This window comes from Cnephaeus nilssonii, assembly GCF_951640355.1.
Source record: "Cnephaeus nilssonii genome assembly, chromosome: X".
Taxonomy (NCBI): domain Eukaryota; kingdom Metazoa; phylum Chordata; class Mammalia; order Chiroptera; family Vespertilionidae; genus Cnephaeus; species Cnephaeus nilssonii.
In genome coordinates, this window is record NC_137071.1 from 90,794 (window position 1) to 106,890 (window position 16,097).

Below are 16,097 nucleotides of genomic sequence, written 5' to 3' on the forward strand. Positions count from 1 at the left end.
CGTTGGAATACCAGCAACATGGACCTTGGAACTCGGGTGAGTTGAGTGGGAGCAGACTCCGCCATCCACCTGCCTTCAGGTTAGCCGGCCGTTTCTCCCCGGTCACAAGTGTGCCCCTCGGAACGTGCTGGCCCCCGGCTTTGCCTGTGGAGGTCCAGGGGGACATATGCATCCCTGCCTTGTTCCTGGCAATGACGCTTAGGAAAGCGGAGTAAGATGTACGTGGTCGCGGCGGAAAGGACAGCGGTTAGACAGTGGTAAGACGTGGCACCTTTCTTTGTTTGCACCGAAGCCTGGGAGACCGGAGGTCTCCCGCAGTGCAGTTGGGGGCCACTCGGGCAAAGGGATTCTCCACACCCCATTCTCTGTGGCCACTGGTCTCGTGGCTGCCCTGCCATTCACAAACCTCCGTGTCTTCTCTTCCCTGAGATGTCTTTGAGGAGCCATTTGCTCTTCAGATTAGTCTGGGAATTTGTGAACCGTAACTGTTGGCTTTCTGTTGGAGTCGATGAAAAGCTGAGAATGTAGACTTTTTTTTTTTTTATTCTCAAGAAGACCTAATCTTTTCACACGGAAATCATGAATGTAATTCAAGCATGATTCTAAGACTCTTATCACTAAAATCGGGTCCCTTGTGCTACGTTAATATACTGAAATGTCAATTGCAATATTTAGATTGAGTTCTAAGTGTGAAAACTCTTTACCCTAAATTCTTGAATTGGGACTCGATGACAATTGCCAAGTCAGTGCACATGTGTTATTCCGGATAAGTATCTGGAGTTCACATGTAAATGTTGAACCCTAGCCGGTTTGGCTCAGTGGATGGAGCATCGGCCGGTGGACTGAGGGGTCCCGGGTTCGATTCCGGTCAAGGGCACGTGCCTCGGTTGCAGGCTTGATGCCAGTCGATGTGTCTCTCTCACATCAGTGTTTCTCTCTGTCTCTCCCTCCCCCTTCCGCTCTCTCTAAAGATCAATGGAAAAATATTCTTGGGTGAGGATTAACAACAACAACAAAAATATAAATGGGATTATTTGAGTGACTTTTCAGGAAGGTGACAGGTTCGTGGTACATTGGTCATTTAAACTTGTCAGAGAAATGAGGAATCTTTCTAAAAGAGCTTCTCCCCTTTGTGTTTCGGGGGTGATAACCACCTCCGGGGATCTGCTGAAAGTCCCGGGCTGTGCTTATCAGGGTTTTAGTGCAAGTTCAGGGGGCTCAGTGCTCAGTGAGCACCCGCTCTCGGGTGTCCGTGTTATGCCATTGAAGTTGGGGAGCAGCGAGCACAGCAAACAGGGCCTGATCCGCCGTGTAAGTAACTACACACAGACCGGTGTCCATGGTCCACGGGCTCTGAAACTCACTGTGAGCAGGCACGTGAGGAAAGGTGAAGAAAGTCGGTATAATTTCCTGAGGACTGGTTTGGAGCTGGGATTGGGATGGACAGTATCCTCTCTGAGTAGCTGACTGAAAACCAGCAGGACTTGGAAATATGGAGGCCGCCTTGTTCCAGGAGACTGTCGCACACGTGCCATCGGCTTGTCCTGGACTTGTTTAGCTGAAGAAAGTGTGTTACGAATCAGCGTTTATACTTTTCTCTCTGCTCTCCCCATCTGCTGCCCACCTCTCATTTTCTGCAGTTCGGTACAGCTGATGGCAGGCATTCCGGGGCGAGGGGGGCCTGAGCCTGGCGGGAAGGAGGGCATGGATTCGCGGTCTGGCCTGCAGCCCCCAGCGGCTGTCTGTAGCTGGCAGAACGCTGGCCTCCCACGATGTCCATGTCCTATTAGGACTGGAACTGGTAAATATGTTACCTTACATGGCCAAAGGGGCTTTGCAGATGTGACTAAAGGATCTTGTAATGGGGAGATTATTCCGAATTATTTCGGTGGGCCCAGTGCGATCACAGGATCTTTGTAAGATACAGAACTAGAGTATGCTTTGAAGTGTGGGAACAGTGGGTACCCTGCTTATCAGTTCATTGCTTACATGTTTTCCCAACTCCCCCACATTCTGCAAATGCTCTTCAAGTTACACTGTACTCCTGCCGACTCGTTCCTTGAAAGTAAAGCACGCTTGCGCCACATGGATGTACTCCGAGCCCTTGAACAAATGCGTGAAAGATGTCCCCGGAGCGCGATGACAAAGACCATCCCTGTGTCACTGGTGTGCGTGCTGATGGCCACGCACCTTGGCAGTGTTTACTGTCAGCTCACTCATTCTTTTTTTTTGTTTGTTTTAAATATATTTTTATTGACTTTTTACAGACAGGAAGGGAGAGGGATAGAGAGTTAAAAACATTGATGGGAGAGAAACATCGATCAGCTGCCTCCTGCACACCTCCTACTGGGGATGTGCCCGCAACCAAGGTACATGCCCTTGACTGGAATCGAACCTGGGACCTTTCAGTCCGCAGGCCAATGCTCTATCCATTGAGCCAGACCAGTTAGGGCAGCTCACTCATTCTTTACAATCGAGCAGAGAATAGGAGCCTGCTCTAATAGATGGCTTGAGGTGCCTGGTCAATGAAGGATGGTTTGCTGCACACAATGGAAGATTCCAACATGACAGAAAGTGCTGTTGACAAAGAGTTCAAGGACCTGGAGAAATACACAAATGAAGGAAACCAGTGTGTGAAAGTGTATGTAGTGTGACATCAGCTGGGGACATATGCAGGAAACAGGAGAGAAAAGAAGCGAAAGTTGGAATCCGGGGCTTCTGGACTATAGGAGACTTCATCTCCTTTCCTTAGCACTTCTCTGTCTGGATCCTTTACATTAAATTTAAGATATGGAGAAGGGAGCTTCCCATCCGGGACCCTGTAGATTTACTTCTGGGAATCTTTTGAGAGAAGTAATTATAAATACAGATTACGAGCTTTATACACAGAGCTGTTCCTTTACTCGTAGTTTTACAAATTGATATAATTTGCATATACCGTAAAATTCACCGTTTAAAGCAGACCGTTTGTTTTTGGTATACTCACAAAGTTGTGTCACCATCACCACTATCTGGTTGCAGAACTTTTATTTTTTTATTTTATTGATATTTTACAGAGAGGAAGGGAGAGGGATAGAGAGCTAGAAACATCGATGAGAGGGAAACATCCACCAGCTGCCTCCTGCACACCCCCACCTGGGGATGTGCCCGCAACCAAGGTACATGCCCTTGACCGGAATCGAACCTGGGACCTTTCAATCCGCAGGCCGACGCTCTATCCACTGAGCCACACCGGTTTCGGCATGGTTGCAGAACTTTTTTATCACCCCCAAAGAAAGCCCCATACCCACCAGCACTCACTCCCCTCCCCTCTGTGCCCCCCCCCCCCCGCAACCACTGGTTTCCTCTCTCACTATGGATGTGCATATTCCAGACATTTCTCCTGGATGGAAGCACACAGCACGTGGCTTCTTTAACTCACCCAGTGACTTCCAGGTCCGCCCGCCCTTTCTCTTTAGCACTTTATTCTTTTCCTGGCTAAATAACACCCCCGGCGTGGATAGGCCACGTCTTAGTACCCGTTCAGCCCTGATGGCCCTGACGAGTAGCTGCTTCCCCTGTGGCTGCGGTGAGTCAGGCTGGTCCGGACAGGCTTTTGTGTGGACGTGTTCCTGTTTCTCTTGGGTAGACACTAGCTGCTGGGGCGTCCCCACAGCCTGGTGCTGGTTCCCCCGGAGCCAGCGATCCAGGAGGACCAGGGCCACAAGGTGTGTGCTCCTCCCAGCTGTCGGCTGCCCCCGCGCCGCGTGGGCCCTCGCCTTCCAGCTCACCTCTTCTGTCTCAGAGCCAGGCTCACCCCGCCCTGTCCACGCTGCCGTCAGGAGGGTAAACGGGCCCCCCCAGATGTGGGCCCTGAGCACTGATGAGACCAACAGCGGGGACCTGGTCGTGTTTCTGTGGGTGCACAGGCCGGTGGCTCGCTCTGAGGAACCGATTCTGTGGGTGCTCACGTCAGCTCCGTGCTCTGCTGAGGAGGGAAGTGGAATCAGAGATGTGGGTTGTATAGCAAGCCAGGATAAAAGTCACCAAGATGGTGGAGGGATCGGTTTGTTGGTTTTTGGAGCAAGGAGTATAGAAGTGTTGTTATAATTACCCGTGTTGGTTATTGGACAGAAAATGGAAAAATATGAACTTTCAATAGTTGTATAACAATTCTGAACTGTAAAGTGAGTGAACCGGGCTCAGCAGTGCTGTGAGGTCAGGTCTCCCACCTGCTCGCTGATTGAGGAGATCCTATATGTAAATGTGAGATCCTGAGTGAGATCCTATATGTAAATGTGAGGTCCTGAGTGAGATCCTCTATGTAAATGTGAGGTCCTGAGTGAGATCCTGTATGTAAATGTGAGAACCTGAGTGAGATCCTATATGTAAATGTGAGGTCCTGAGTGAGATCCTCTATGTAAATGTGAGGTCCTGAGTGAGATCCTATATGTAAATGTGAGGTCCTGAGTGAGATCCTGTATGTAAATGTGAGAACCTGAGTGAGATCCTATATGTAAATGTGAGGTCCTGAGTGAGATCCTATATGTAAATGTGAGGTCCTGAGTGAGATCCTATATGTAAATGTGAGGTCCTGAGTGAGATCCTATATGTAAATGTGAGATCCTATATGTAAATGTGAGATCCTGAGTGAGATCCTCTATGTAAATGTGAGGTCCTGAGTGAGATCCTCTATGTAAATGTGAGGTCCTGAGTGAGATCCTATATGTAAATGTGAGGTCCTGAGTGAGATCCTGTATGTAAATGTGAGGTCCTGAGTGAGATCCTGTATGTAAATGTGAGAACCTGAGTGAGATCCTATATGTAAATGTGAGGTCCTGAGTGAGATCCTATATGTAAATGTGAGGTCCTGAGTGAGATCCTATATGTAAATGTGAGGTCCTGAGTGAGATCCTATATGTAAATGTGAGATCCTATATGTAAATGTGAGATCCTGAGTGAGATCCTCTATGTAAATGTGAGGTCCTGAGTGAGATCCTATATGTAAATGTGAGGTCCTATATGTAAACGTGCTTAGAATGCGCCTGCGCTTGGGCATCTTGCTCTAGGCCATTGGTCAGCAAACTCATTAGCCAACAGAGCCAAATATCAACAGCACAACAAGTGAAATTTCTTTTGAGAGCCAAAGTTTTTAAACTTAAACTTCTTCTAACGCCACTTCTTCAAATAGACTTGCCCAGGCCGTGGTATTTTGTGGAAGAGCCACACTCAAGGGGCCAAAGAGCCGCATGTGGCTCGCGAGCCACAGTTTGCCGACCACGGCTGTAGGCTTACATGTGAATCTAGCATAGCAGAGATGTGCTCGGAACTCAGTGTATAAAGTAGCCTCGTTTGGGGGCAGTTTGGTGCCATCCAGGACCGGAATCACACACAGACCCCTGCTGTTACTGCCGCCCCGTGAAGGAGTCGCGCTGTGGGCGTTGTGTCGTGGGATGGGACCCGCATGCAATCCGCTCTTGCAATGGGGTCTGAGTGCGTGGTATTTGGGAGGCTGTCCGTGGCACATTGTAGCTTCTGTATATTTGTCTTGCTGTTGACTCTCATTTCTTAAAACCACGTGTTTAAAAAGCCATGCCGATCAGGGCCATTCTGATGGTGTTCCTCAGCTTCTAAATGTCACTGGGAGGGACGCAGCCCCGTCGTCCAACCAGTTTGGGGGAATAACATGTTCAAACCCTGCCGCGGGCTTGTGGGCCTTGGCCGTCACTCTCCGCGGGCAGGGACGGGAGCAGAGCATGTGGGAGGACTCGAGTGAGTGAGATTCAGGTTATCGGCTTCCCGGGCGTGCCAGGCAGCGCGCGTTTATACCGACTGCGAGTAGATAGCTGCCCGACTCAGACAATGATAGGTGTGGCCCGTTTTCTACCAGAGCTGTCTTGTCAATCAGGGTGATCACGGCGTGGGGGACGGGGGAGGGGGAGGGGGCGTTCTCCTTATAAAGAAGCCCATCTGGAAACCCTTCCTTCATCTATCTGTGTCAGACCGTGGGTTTTAATCGGCTTCTCTTCAAGGAGAGAGGGCTGCCGACAATGAAAACCCAAGGACCCTTGGCCACCCTGATTCCTACTGCATCGGGTGCCCGGGCAGTATTCAGTAGGCATCTCCTCCGACGGTTACGATGCCCGTTTAGATTTTTGCATTTGGTCAGTTAATATTTAACTCCCTAGCTTAGGACCACTGGTCATAGGAAGAGGCCATTTGGGGTAGATGGAGGCTGAAATGGATGGACAGCCCGGGGGGGGGGGGGGGGGGGGAGGCAGTTCGCAGGGCACAAGAACAAAGCGGAGCTGCCGTCCTGCTGTGGACGAGCCACATTCCGCTGTCATCACCTCATTAAACACGCTGCTTGGGAGAAGATGCTTGTCTTACCTGTTCTGTAACTTTCAATATCTGTTTCCCTGGTACTTAAAGTTGCACTTTGAGATAATAATGCTTTTAACCATGAGTGTACTGATGTTGTCACTGATTATTGCTTAGGCAAAGCGGTGATTTAATTTTCCAACCCAAAGTTGGGGCAAAACCAGTCAATTAGATAATATATAATTACGCATTAAAACCTGATTCTAGAGTTGATTCGGCAAACTCACACGGAATTGACCTGCTTCTGAAATTTGCTTTTCTCCTTTTGTCTTGCAGGATAACAAAGCCCCTGACCTTTGCCGATTGTGTTGGGGATGAGCTTCCTTTAGGATGGGAAACGGTATATGATAAACAAATTGGAATTTACTACATGGACCACATAAACAGTAAGTAGAGCGCCACGTTGGAGGCGTTACGTGTGAAGGAGTTTCCATGGTGACCTCAAGGACGCTAAACCCTTTTTGTAGCGCAAAACGATCTTTACTGTCCAGTGCAGCATTCAACTGGATTTGAGACATGGAAGCTGAAGTTTTCATTAGTCAAGTCCTTAAAGAAGTGAAGCAGTTATGTAGCTACCATGCCTGTATGCTGCTCGGGACTGCGTGCGTACGTCTAATGGAGGGTTTGAATTTCTAATATAAGGCATACATTTCCCAGGCAGTTTGGAACTAGAATATCTCTCACAATGAGAAGGTTGGTTATTGCAAAGTGGAGCTTACAGCTTACATGTTATTAGTACAATTAACTGCCCACCTGGTTACCTTAACTTCCTTTTGGCTTATATGTTTAATTTGAATACACCAACACATTTTGATCTCTGTGTACAGACTCCGGCTAAAATGGTGGGCCTTGACCACATCAGCCTTTTTTCTAGAACTGTTCAGAGCAGCGGTTCTCACCGGGGCTGGTTGTGCCTCCCAGGGACACTGGGCCATTATCTGGTAATACTGGAGTGTCACGCATAACGCAGGTGGGCAGAGGCCGGCGCACTGCTAACCCTCCTGCAGGGCACAGAACGGCCCCACGAGAGAAGGAGCCGACCCCAAATGTCAGGAGTGCCAAGGGCAACGCCCCCTGCTTCATGGGCCCCATTTCACTCTAGACCTCCTCCACCCTTTCTGCCTCTTTCTCAGCCTTCCTCAATGGGGAGTCATCTGGGGACCCAGGTCCCTCTGAGGTCCACACTTTCTCACTCTGGCGTTTCTGTCATTGTCATTTTGTATTGCCGGGGACGTGGCTTCCCCTGCGTGTGTTTCTGTCCTCTGGTCTGTTAACTGCGGGGCAGGCTGGGAGCGCCCGAGGGTGCAGCATGCCCCCGCAGGAGACTCTGAAGCTCGGTCCGCACTCCGGTCCCCTGGCGCCGCGTGTCCCCTTAGTGTGGTCGGCCCACGGGGATGCCTCCAGGATTGATTCCTTGCCCACTCACCTCCTGATGGCAAACCTGATTGGCAGCCATGTAGTTCAGAGAACGGTCCCCCACCCAGATATTCCATCTGAAGGTCAACTCTAATTGGAAAATAAGAAACAAAACTCAGAAGCGGTTTGGATACACGTCACTGGCGGAGGGCAGCATTGTTGTCTGTCCACTCCGGGTCAGATGGTTAAACAGGAAAGAAACAAGCTCATTTAGCACCGCAAACGCTTCAGAGTACTCCTATGGGTGCTGTTTATCCAGAGTGTGCATAGAGATGGTCTAACCCCGTGGTCGGCAAACTGCGGCTCGCGAGCCACTTGCGGCTCTTTGGCCCCTTGAGTGTGGCTCTTCCACACAATACCACGTGCGGGCGCGCACGTACAGTGCGATTGAAACTGCGTGGCCCATGCGCAGAAGTCGGTTTTCGGCTCTCAAAAGAAACTTCAATCGTTGTACTGTTGACATTTGGCTCTGCTGACTAATGAGTTTGCCGACCGCTGGTCTAACCCGAGAATTACTAATTCACCTCAATCCCTTCAATTGCAATGGAAGAAAATGAGTTCTAGAAATTACATTATCTGAAATGCACATTTTTACTAAACAGTTTTTTTAATCGTTATTTTCTCTTTCCCTTTTGTGTTTGTTCTAATTCTATTTATTGAAATTTAATTTTATGTTCACCGAATCAGATAATAAAAAATTTGAACTAAAAAAAAAAAAAAAAAAAAAAAGAGAAAGAACTCTGACCGGCCAGGCTTCCGTGTCAGTCCCGGGGCAGTGGAGTTTCTGAGCCGTGGCGCTCGGCCTTGCTCTCTAGTGTGGCTCTTACCCAAAGACCGGGCACCCGGGAGAGGCCCGGCCCGGCCTCCAGGCAGGTATCTGGGTGGCAAGAGGGCTTCTAGGTGGATCCATCACCTTGGCTGACCCGGTACCTCGAGTCTGTGTGTGTTTGGGGTGTCTGAGCTTGCTTTTCCAGGTGCTGCTGGGAGCTCCCACAGGGGAGGGAGTTCCCACAGGGGAGGGAGTTCCCACAGGGAGAGCCCCTCCCACAGGTGAGGGCAGTTCCCACAGGGGAGAGCCACTCCCACAGGGGAGGGCAGTTCCCACAGGGGAAGGCCACGCCCAGAGGCGAGGGCTGCTCCGCCAGGCCTCTGTGCTCTGGGCCTGCGCACACCAGGCCTCACCCGCAGGCCCTGGCCTCCTGGGGCCCGGCGGTATGACTGAACAGCATAGGCATCTGCCTTACACAATCTTTCTGGAAAGCCTGCCTGCCTGCCTGCCTGCCGCTGAGGCCGGGACCTGTTCTGGCTCGTCTCTTGTAAACTCAGCCTGCTCATTCCTCCGTGCCCCCCCGGCTCGGCGCGGCTGGGCTGCGTGCTGAGTCCCAGCAGGTGTCAGAGAGCGCGTCTCTGTGCCGGCCACTCTTGGGGCCCTGGGGACGGGGAAAGTGAGACCCGGTCTCCACCCTCAGGGACTCCACGGGACACTCTAGACATTAGGACTTTCTGAACGCCTCCTTGAGCACAGCTGGGATGAGGCAGCACCTGGGGCACGCGGGTCCCCACCTCTTCCCTCTGGGACCTTCCGAGAACCCACCTTCCCCCCAGGAACAAGGAAGGTTATTGTTGTTGTAATAATTTGTACATAAGGGGCCGAAGACCCCATTCAGAACACTTGCTTCTGAGAACCCAACTCTTTCTTTAAAATGTATTTATTTTTATTGATATCAGAGAGGAAGGGAGGAGGAGAGGTAGAAACATCAATGATGAGAGAGAAACATCGATCGGCTGCCTCCTGCACGCCCCCCACTGGGGATGGAGCCTGCAACCCGGGCCTGTGCCCTGACCGGGAATCGAACCGTGACCTCCTGGTTCATAGGTCCACGCTCAACCACAGAGCCACGCCGGCTGGGATTCTGCATATTTATTTAGGATTTGGGTGGAGGGTTTGATCAGCCTTTCTCTCCTATGAACGCTCTCCTATTTTCTTTTGCCTCTTAGCGGCCTGCATATGTTTATCAATATGTCAGCCTTGCAACAGAGCCGCCATAGTCTGGGAACTGGGAATTTGGACACCCTTTCCCACTTCTTACTTCTGTTGAAACCTCCACCAGCCTTTCCCGAGACGGGGTGTCTTGTCCATTTGCTCAGCCTGCCCGCTTAGTCTAAGGCTCTGACGTCGGGCCTGTGGCCCTCTGTCCTCGGAGCAGACTGCCCCTCCTGTTCCTCATTCAACAATTGATGGCCTTCCGGGTTTCAGACCGATGAAGGGTCCTGAGAATATGAAGATGGCTGACGCTGTGTGCCTGCCTTCTGGGGGCTTGTGCTTTATGTGGGAAACAAAGAAATAGAGAAACAATTACGTGCTCAGCGTGGGAACCGCAGTCCTAGCCACTGCATAGGGACGTATGTGCTCTGAGAGGCAGGGAAGGCTTCAGAAAGAGGTGTCCCTGCAAAGGGACCTGGAAGGGGACAGGGTTTCCTGGTGGGCAGAGCAGGGGCCGCATGATCAAATGCAAAGGTGTCATGGTTTGGTTGGGCTTCCGTTTGGGGAACAAAAGGGCGCTACCTGAGAATGAGCTCTGCTTCGGGCGAAGGACTCAGTTACTTCGGCGCTGTCCTGGTGCAGAAGCAAAGATGGGCGCTCAGGGGAGAGGGGGAGCCGGGGGAGCTTGCAGGGAGAGAAAGCAGATGGGAAGTGGGAGTTGGTGGGCGGGAGGAGACAGCACGTCCATGGGGAATGCAGGGCTGCACGGTCTGGTGCGGGAGGGCGAGGGGGAGGGGAGCAGGCCAGGTCTGGGCAGCAGAGTCCAGGCACCCTAGTGGAGGTTGGTGAGCGGGGGGCTGGAAGTCTGTGAGCTTGACCGTCATGAGCTCATTTGGTTCATCTCTGCCAACATCTCACTGCAGTGTGAAAATGGTCCGCATTGTCTTCCCCTGCCCAGTGAGCAGCTTCACTTCTGTGTAGCTTTCTCCTCATTGTAACTGTGCGTATAAAAATAGAAGGTGTTCGCCCACCCGGGTGGCTCACTGATTGAGCATCGACTCATGGACTAGGAAGTCAGGGTTCGATTCCCGGTCAGGGCACATGCCCGGGTTGTGGGCTCAATCCCCAGTAGGGGGCTTGCAGGAGGCAGCCGATCCATGATTCTCTCTCATTGATGTTTCTATCTCTTCCTCTCCCTTCCTCTCTGAAATAAATTAAAAATATATATTAAAAAAAAATAGAAGATGATCCACACTGTAGGAAGGTTTGTTATGTAGACTTCATAGCATGCCTCCTGGTCATTCATTTTCTTTCTTTTTTTAAATATATTTTTTTGATTTCAGAGAGAGGAAGGGAGAGGGAGAGAGAGATTGAAACATCAATGATGAGAGAGAATTATTGATTAGCTGCCCCTGCACGCCCCCTACTGGGGATTGAGCCCCCAACCCGGGCATGTGCCCTTGACTGGAATCGAACCCAGGACCCTTCAGTCCACAGGCCGACGCTCTATTCATTGAGCCAAACCCGATAGGGCCTGGTCATTCATTTTCATACTCACTAGTGCCATAGCCGCCTGACTGTTGGTCAACCTAGAGATCTGACTTTGAAGTCCTTTACATTCTTTGTGTGTGTGTCTGTTTTATTTCACTCACGTCTTCTGCTTTTAATTTCAGAGCTCACCCAGATCGAGGACCCCAGAGAGCAGTGGAGGCGAGAGCAGGAACGGATGTTGAAAGAATACTTAGTGGTAGCCCAGGAGGCTCTCAATGCCAAGAAAGAAATCTACCAGATTAAGCAGCAGCGGTTCGAGCTGGCACAGGAGGAGTTCCAGCATCTGCACAAAATGTGTGAGGACGACAGCCGCTCGTACGCCAGCTGTGAGTTCACTGACGCGTCCGCTTAACACATGTGACTTTCAAAGCCATTTCTCCGCTGGGTTATCTGCAAACAGCAGACTTCACTCGGGCAAGGCCGCTTCAGAGTTTCCTATTCGTGTCTGTAGGTCACCAGTGTGCCGCCCTGGAATCGGAGGCTCATCCGCTAGCCCAGTGGTCGGCAAACTCCTTAGTCAACAGAGCCAATAGCAACAGCACAACGATTGAAATTTCTTTGGAGAGCCACATTTTTTAAACTTAAACTTCTTCTAACGCCACTTCTTCAACATAGACTCGCCCAGGCCGTGGTATTCTGTGGAAGAGCCACACTCAAGGGGCCAAAGAGCTGCATGTGGCTCGCGAGCCGCAGTTTGCCGACCACTGTGCTAGCCTCTCCTGTAGCAAACACCAAGTGCCTCCCTTGTGCCCAGGCACTGCATACAGTGGCGCCTAACAGAGGAAAGGCCCCTGCCCTCATGGCGCTTACATTCAGGGGGGGAAGAGGGGAATAAACCAATTGCAGGGAGTGACATGAACAGCCTCGTGTTTGGCGGCGTGGGAAAGGCCTTCGCGGAGACCTGTGCATTAGTGCTGGGTCGCTGAGCCTCGGGAAAGCCACCCATGGTTCTGTTGATCCCGGATGGAAAGATCGGGAACCTTCCCACATGTCGAGTACCTGTCTCTGTGTAGGGTCCTTTCTTGGGCCGCTGCCGAGGGTGGAGGAACTCAGTATAACGCAGGGAATCGGGGAACTCTCTCTGCCCCTCAAGCTAGAGGGACACACACTGGGGTCCGTGGAGGGAAGCCCTCTCCGTTTGGGAGGCTGCGGAGGAGGCCCTGTTTCATTGTGCTCAGTAGATCCTTGGGTACCGGACGAACCAGGCCCAGCCTCGAAGTCAAGGCATTCTGATGCTGACCAGTCAGCCCCTTCCCGGAGAGCTGCCACCTCTCACAGCCGCCACGGGCGCGGCTGGCCTGGGTGCCGGTGAGCTGGGGGACAATGTTAGAGTTGGTAGCAGCCGCTTTTGCTGTCTGGAAACCGGAGTCTAGCGGACTCGTGGAAAGACCTACCTGTGCCATGCCGGCCATAGTGCCAGGCATTTGGCTCTGGTGGCCCAGCTCTGAACGTTAGGACCTGGTCAAAGCTTTTACCCAGACCGGAGCTAGGGCTGCGGGGCCCTGGGTCTCTCTCACGGCAGCTGCTGTGGAAGGTGAGTGAGCCGCAGGAGGAGACAGCGGCGGGCTTCTCCCCCACCTGGCACGGGAATTGAACGTGGCCGCTGACCACGCGCCTTGCGAGAATGCAGGGCCGCAGGTCTAATGGCATGCTGTTTCCAGGTTGTGTTCTCTCATTCTTCAGATAGTGGTATGTCCTAGATGTGTGTTTTTTGTTCTGTTTAACTGCCCATCAGAATGCAGTGAGTCACCTTCATGCCAGCTTTCTTTGTCGATCTCCAGTTTTTCTTTTCTTGTAAGGTCGTTCTCGGATTGTGGTATCAGGATAACACTGTCCTCACAGAATGAATCGGGAAGCGTTCCCCCCGCCTCGCTCTTCAGAACGAGCTTGTGTGGGACTGGCATTTAGTGCTTCCTGAGCCATGCGATGGAATTCACCAGAAAAGCCACTGGGGCCCGGGATTCTTTGTGAGAATGCTGGGAGCACAAAATCGGTACCTTTAGGAGGTACAGGTCTGTTCAGATTTTCTCTTTCTTCTTGAAGCGGTTCCAGTATTTGTGTGCTTCAAGGAATCTGTCTATTTATCTAATCTGACCGTCAGTAAACGTCGCTCTGAAGGGTCAGAGAGTAAATATTTTCAGCTTTGTGGGCCGCATGGTCTCAGGGGCAACCGCTCAGCCCTGTTTCACTGCAGGAGCGGCCAGAGACCCTGTGTGTGGCTTGTTCCGATAAAAGTTTAAAAAACAGGTCAGGAGCTGGAATCAGCCCCCAGGGAATTAGTCAAGTTTGTCAAGTTTTCGCAAAGCTCCCTTATAATTCTTCTAATTCCTGGAGGTCCTGCGGTGGGGTCCTCTCTCTTTCATTCCTGATATTTATCATTCGTGCCTCCTTTTTTCTCTCAGTCAGTGGAGCTACGCTTTTATCGGCTCTATTTATCTTTGCGATGACCTGGCTTTGGTTTACCTCCCCCCCCCCCTCATTTCTTGTCTATTTTCTATTTTATTGCTTTCTTTTCTTATTTTCTTCCTTCTACTTAGTTTGGCTTTAATTTATTCTTCCTTTTTCTAGCTTCCTAAAGTGAAAACTTAGATCATGGATTTCAGACCTTTCTGATCTTCTCACATAGCCTCTAAAGGTAGAAATTCTCCTCTAAGTGTCACTTTAACTGCATCCCTCAAAGTCTGGTGTTTGCCTTTTCAGTCAGTTCAGGATCTTTCTCATTTCCTTTGTGATTTAGGTTTTGACCCCTGGGTTCTGCGAAAGTAAGCTGCTGGGGCTTTTTAAAGATGTCACGCTGTTGATTTCTAATTTAATTCCATTGAGGTCAGAGAGGACACTATGTAAGATTTCAGTTTTTTGAAATCTTGTAAGATGACTTTTATGGCCCAGCATATGGTCCCCCTGAACTGATCTCATAGGATGGGCAGCCCATGGCCTTGGTGCCTCGGAGTCACACGTGGTGGAAGTGTTGGCTTTTCACTGTTTCCGAGAACATTGAGTGAGCGATTCTCAACCTTTCCGAAAGTTGCTCGGGAGAAGCTAGGTTGAACCGCATAAAATGGTCATTTCTGTCGCTTCAAAAGGGCTGAATATTGGTCATTTCATATGATTCAACCCAACAGAGTTTCCTCCAGTAGCACCTCACCTGCCCCATGGTCCCTTGTGGTTGGGTCTCCAAAGAGGCTCTCCGGCCAGTGTTTCCGAGAACGCTAGGGAGAGAAGGAGGGAGCAGGGCAACTCGGAGGGAAGTTTCTGGCCGGTGATTGGAAGGAAAAGTTGCCTGTGGGCTCCTGTGCCAGTGCAGCCAGTGAGCTTGGGGACTCAGGACTGCAGCCCTTGCGAGTGCAAATGGAGGAGGACCTGTTGCAGCCCGCAGATTGCACACCCAGTGGAGGGAGCGAGGGAGGAGCCCGCCCAGCCTCGTGGGTACCGAGAGGATTCGGGCCTGGTTCAGAGCCTGTGGTCCTGTGGAGCTGGGATATCCCTCAGCAGCCAGTTTTCTTTCTTTCTTTCATTCATTCATTCATTCATTTTATTGATTTTTTTACAGAGAGGAAGGGAGAGGGATAGAGAGTTAGAAACATCAGTGAGAGAGAAACATCGATCAGCTGCCTCCTGCCCACCCCCTCGTGGGGATGTGCCTGCAACCAAGGTACATGCCCTTGACCGGAATCGAACCCAGGACCCTTCAGTCCGCAGGCCGACGCTCTATCCACTGAGCCAAACCAGTCAGGGCAGCGGCCAGTTTTCGGTTTCCAGGCTGTGCACCCCCTTCACACTGGGGCCAATGGGGAGCCGCACTGGGGTCCCTCCCTCCCCATGCTCCACGGGATTTGATGGATGCCCAGGAGAAAAGCTGCTCCGATGATGCTGTCTTCGAAGTGGCGTCTGGAGAAACCTTCAGCAGAGGAAACAGATGACTGTAGTGTCCACTTGAAATTCTAACATGCCCCTCAGACGCCATTTCCCGACCACCACGGGCCCCTGCCTAGACGCCACCTCCGCGTCTGTGCGTGCGGGCTGCCCTGGAGGCCAGATCGGGCCTGTCTGCCTGATGGGCTGGAGAGGCCAGTGGGTCTTGCCGGGTCCTGGGCCAAAGACCATTCTAGAATGGAGTCTAGGATGAACCCAAGCGGTTCATCAGGCCGCTGCTGTCCCTGGGGCTTTGACCCAAGCTCTTTTATTTGCCATTTAATCTGAGCTGCCAGTTACAATGAGAAAAACTCCTAGATGTGACTCAAATGAATTACTTTTGGCCCCGGGATCAAGTTCAAGACAGTGGTCCTATTGCCTTGAATCATCATGATCTAACACAGTGGTCGGCAAACTCGTTAGTCAACAGAGCCAAATATCAACAGTACAACGATTGAAATTTCTTTTGAGAGTCAAATTTTTTACACTTAAACTATATAGGTAGGTACATTGTTATTAACTTAATTAGGGTCCTCCTAAGCTGGCCTAAGAGCCACACTCAAGGGGCCAAAGAGCCGCATGTGGCTTGCGAGCCGCAGTTTGCCGACCACAGATCTAACAGATGTCACCTATAGAGGTCTGGGCTCACGTCGGGAGCTGCTGGCGGTAGGATCTGTAGCATCCCGGGCTGCAGTCGGCTGCACAGGCCTCATAGCCCAGCTCGCCCTCAGTGCTGGTCATTTAAAGCGGGGAGGCGCGCCCTTGCTCTGGTCCCAGGAACAGAATAACACTTGGGCTCATTTCCCATAATTCCTTCATTGTTGATAACTTAAGCTAAGAGAGGCAATTTTTAGCGAACTAGAGTGTTCTGGGC

At 51.2% G+C, this 16,097-nt stretch overlaps 1 protein-coding gene across 4 annotated transcripts in view; it reads left to right on the forward strand.

Moving 5' to 3' along the window:
* WWC3 (WWC family member 3) overlaps positions 1-16,097 on the forward strand; it is a gene marked incomplete at its 5' end in the record, with an annotated part of 116,025 nt that overhangs the window by 33,771 nt on the left and 66,157 nt on the right. For all 4 annotated transcript variants that reach the window (XM_079765421.1, XM_079765420.1, XM_079765422.1 and 1 more), the window contains 2 exons: positions 6,637-6,746; positions 11,434-11,637. In XM_079765421.1, coding sequence (XP_079621547.1) covers positions 6,637-6,746; positions 11,434-11,637 — 314 coding nt within the window. The remainder of the gene's footprint in view (positions 1-6,636; positions 6,747-11,433; positions 11,638-16,097) is intronic.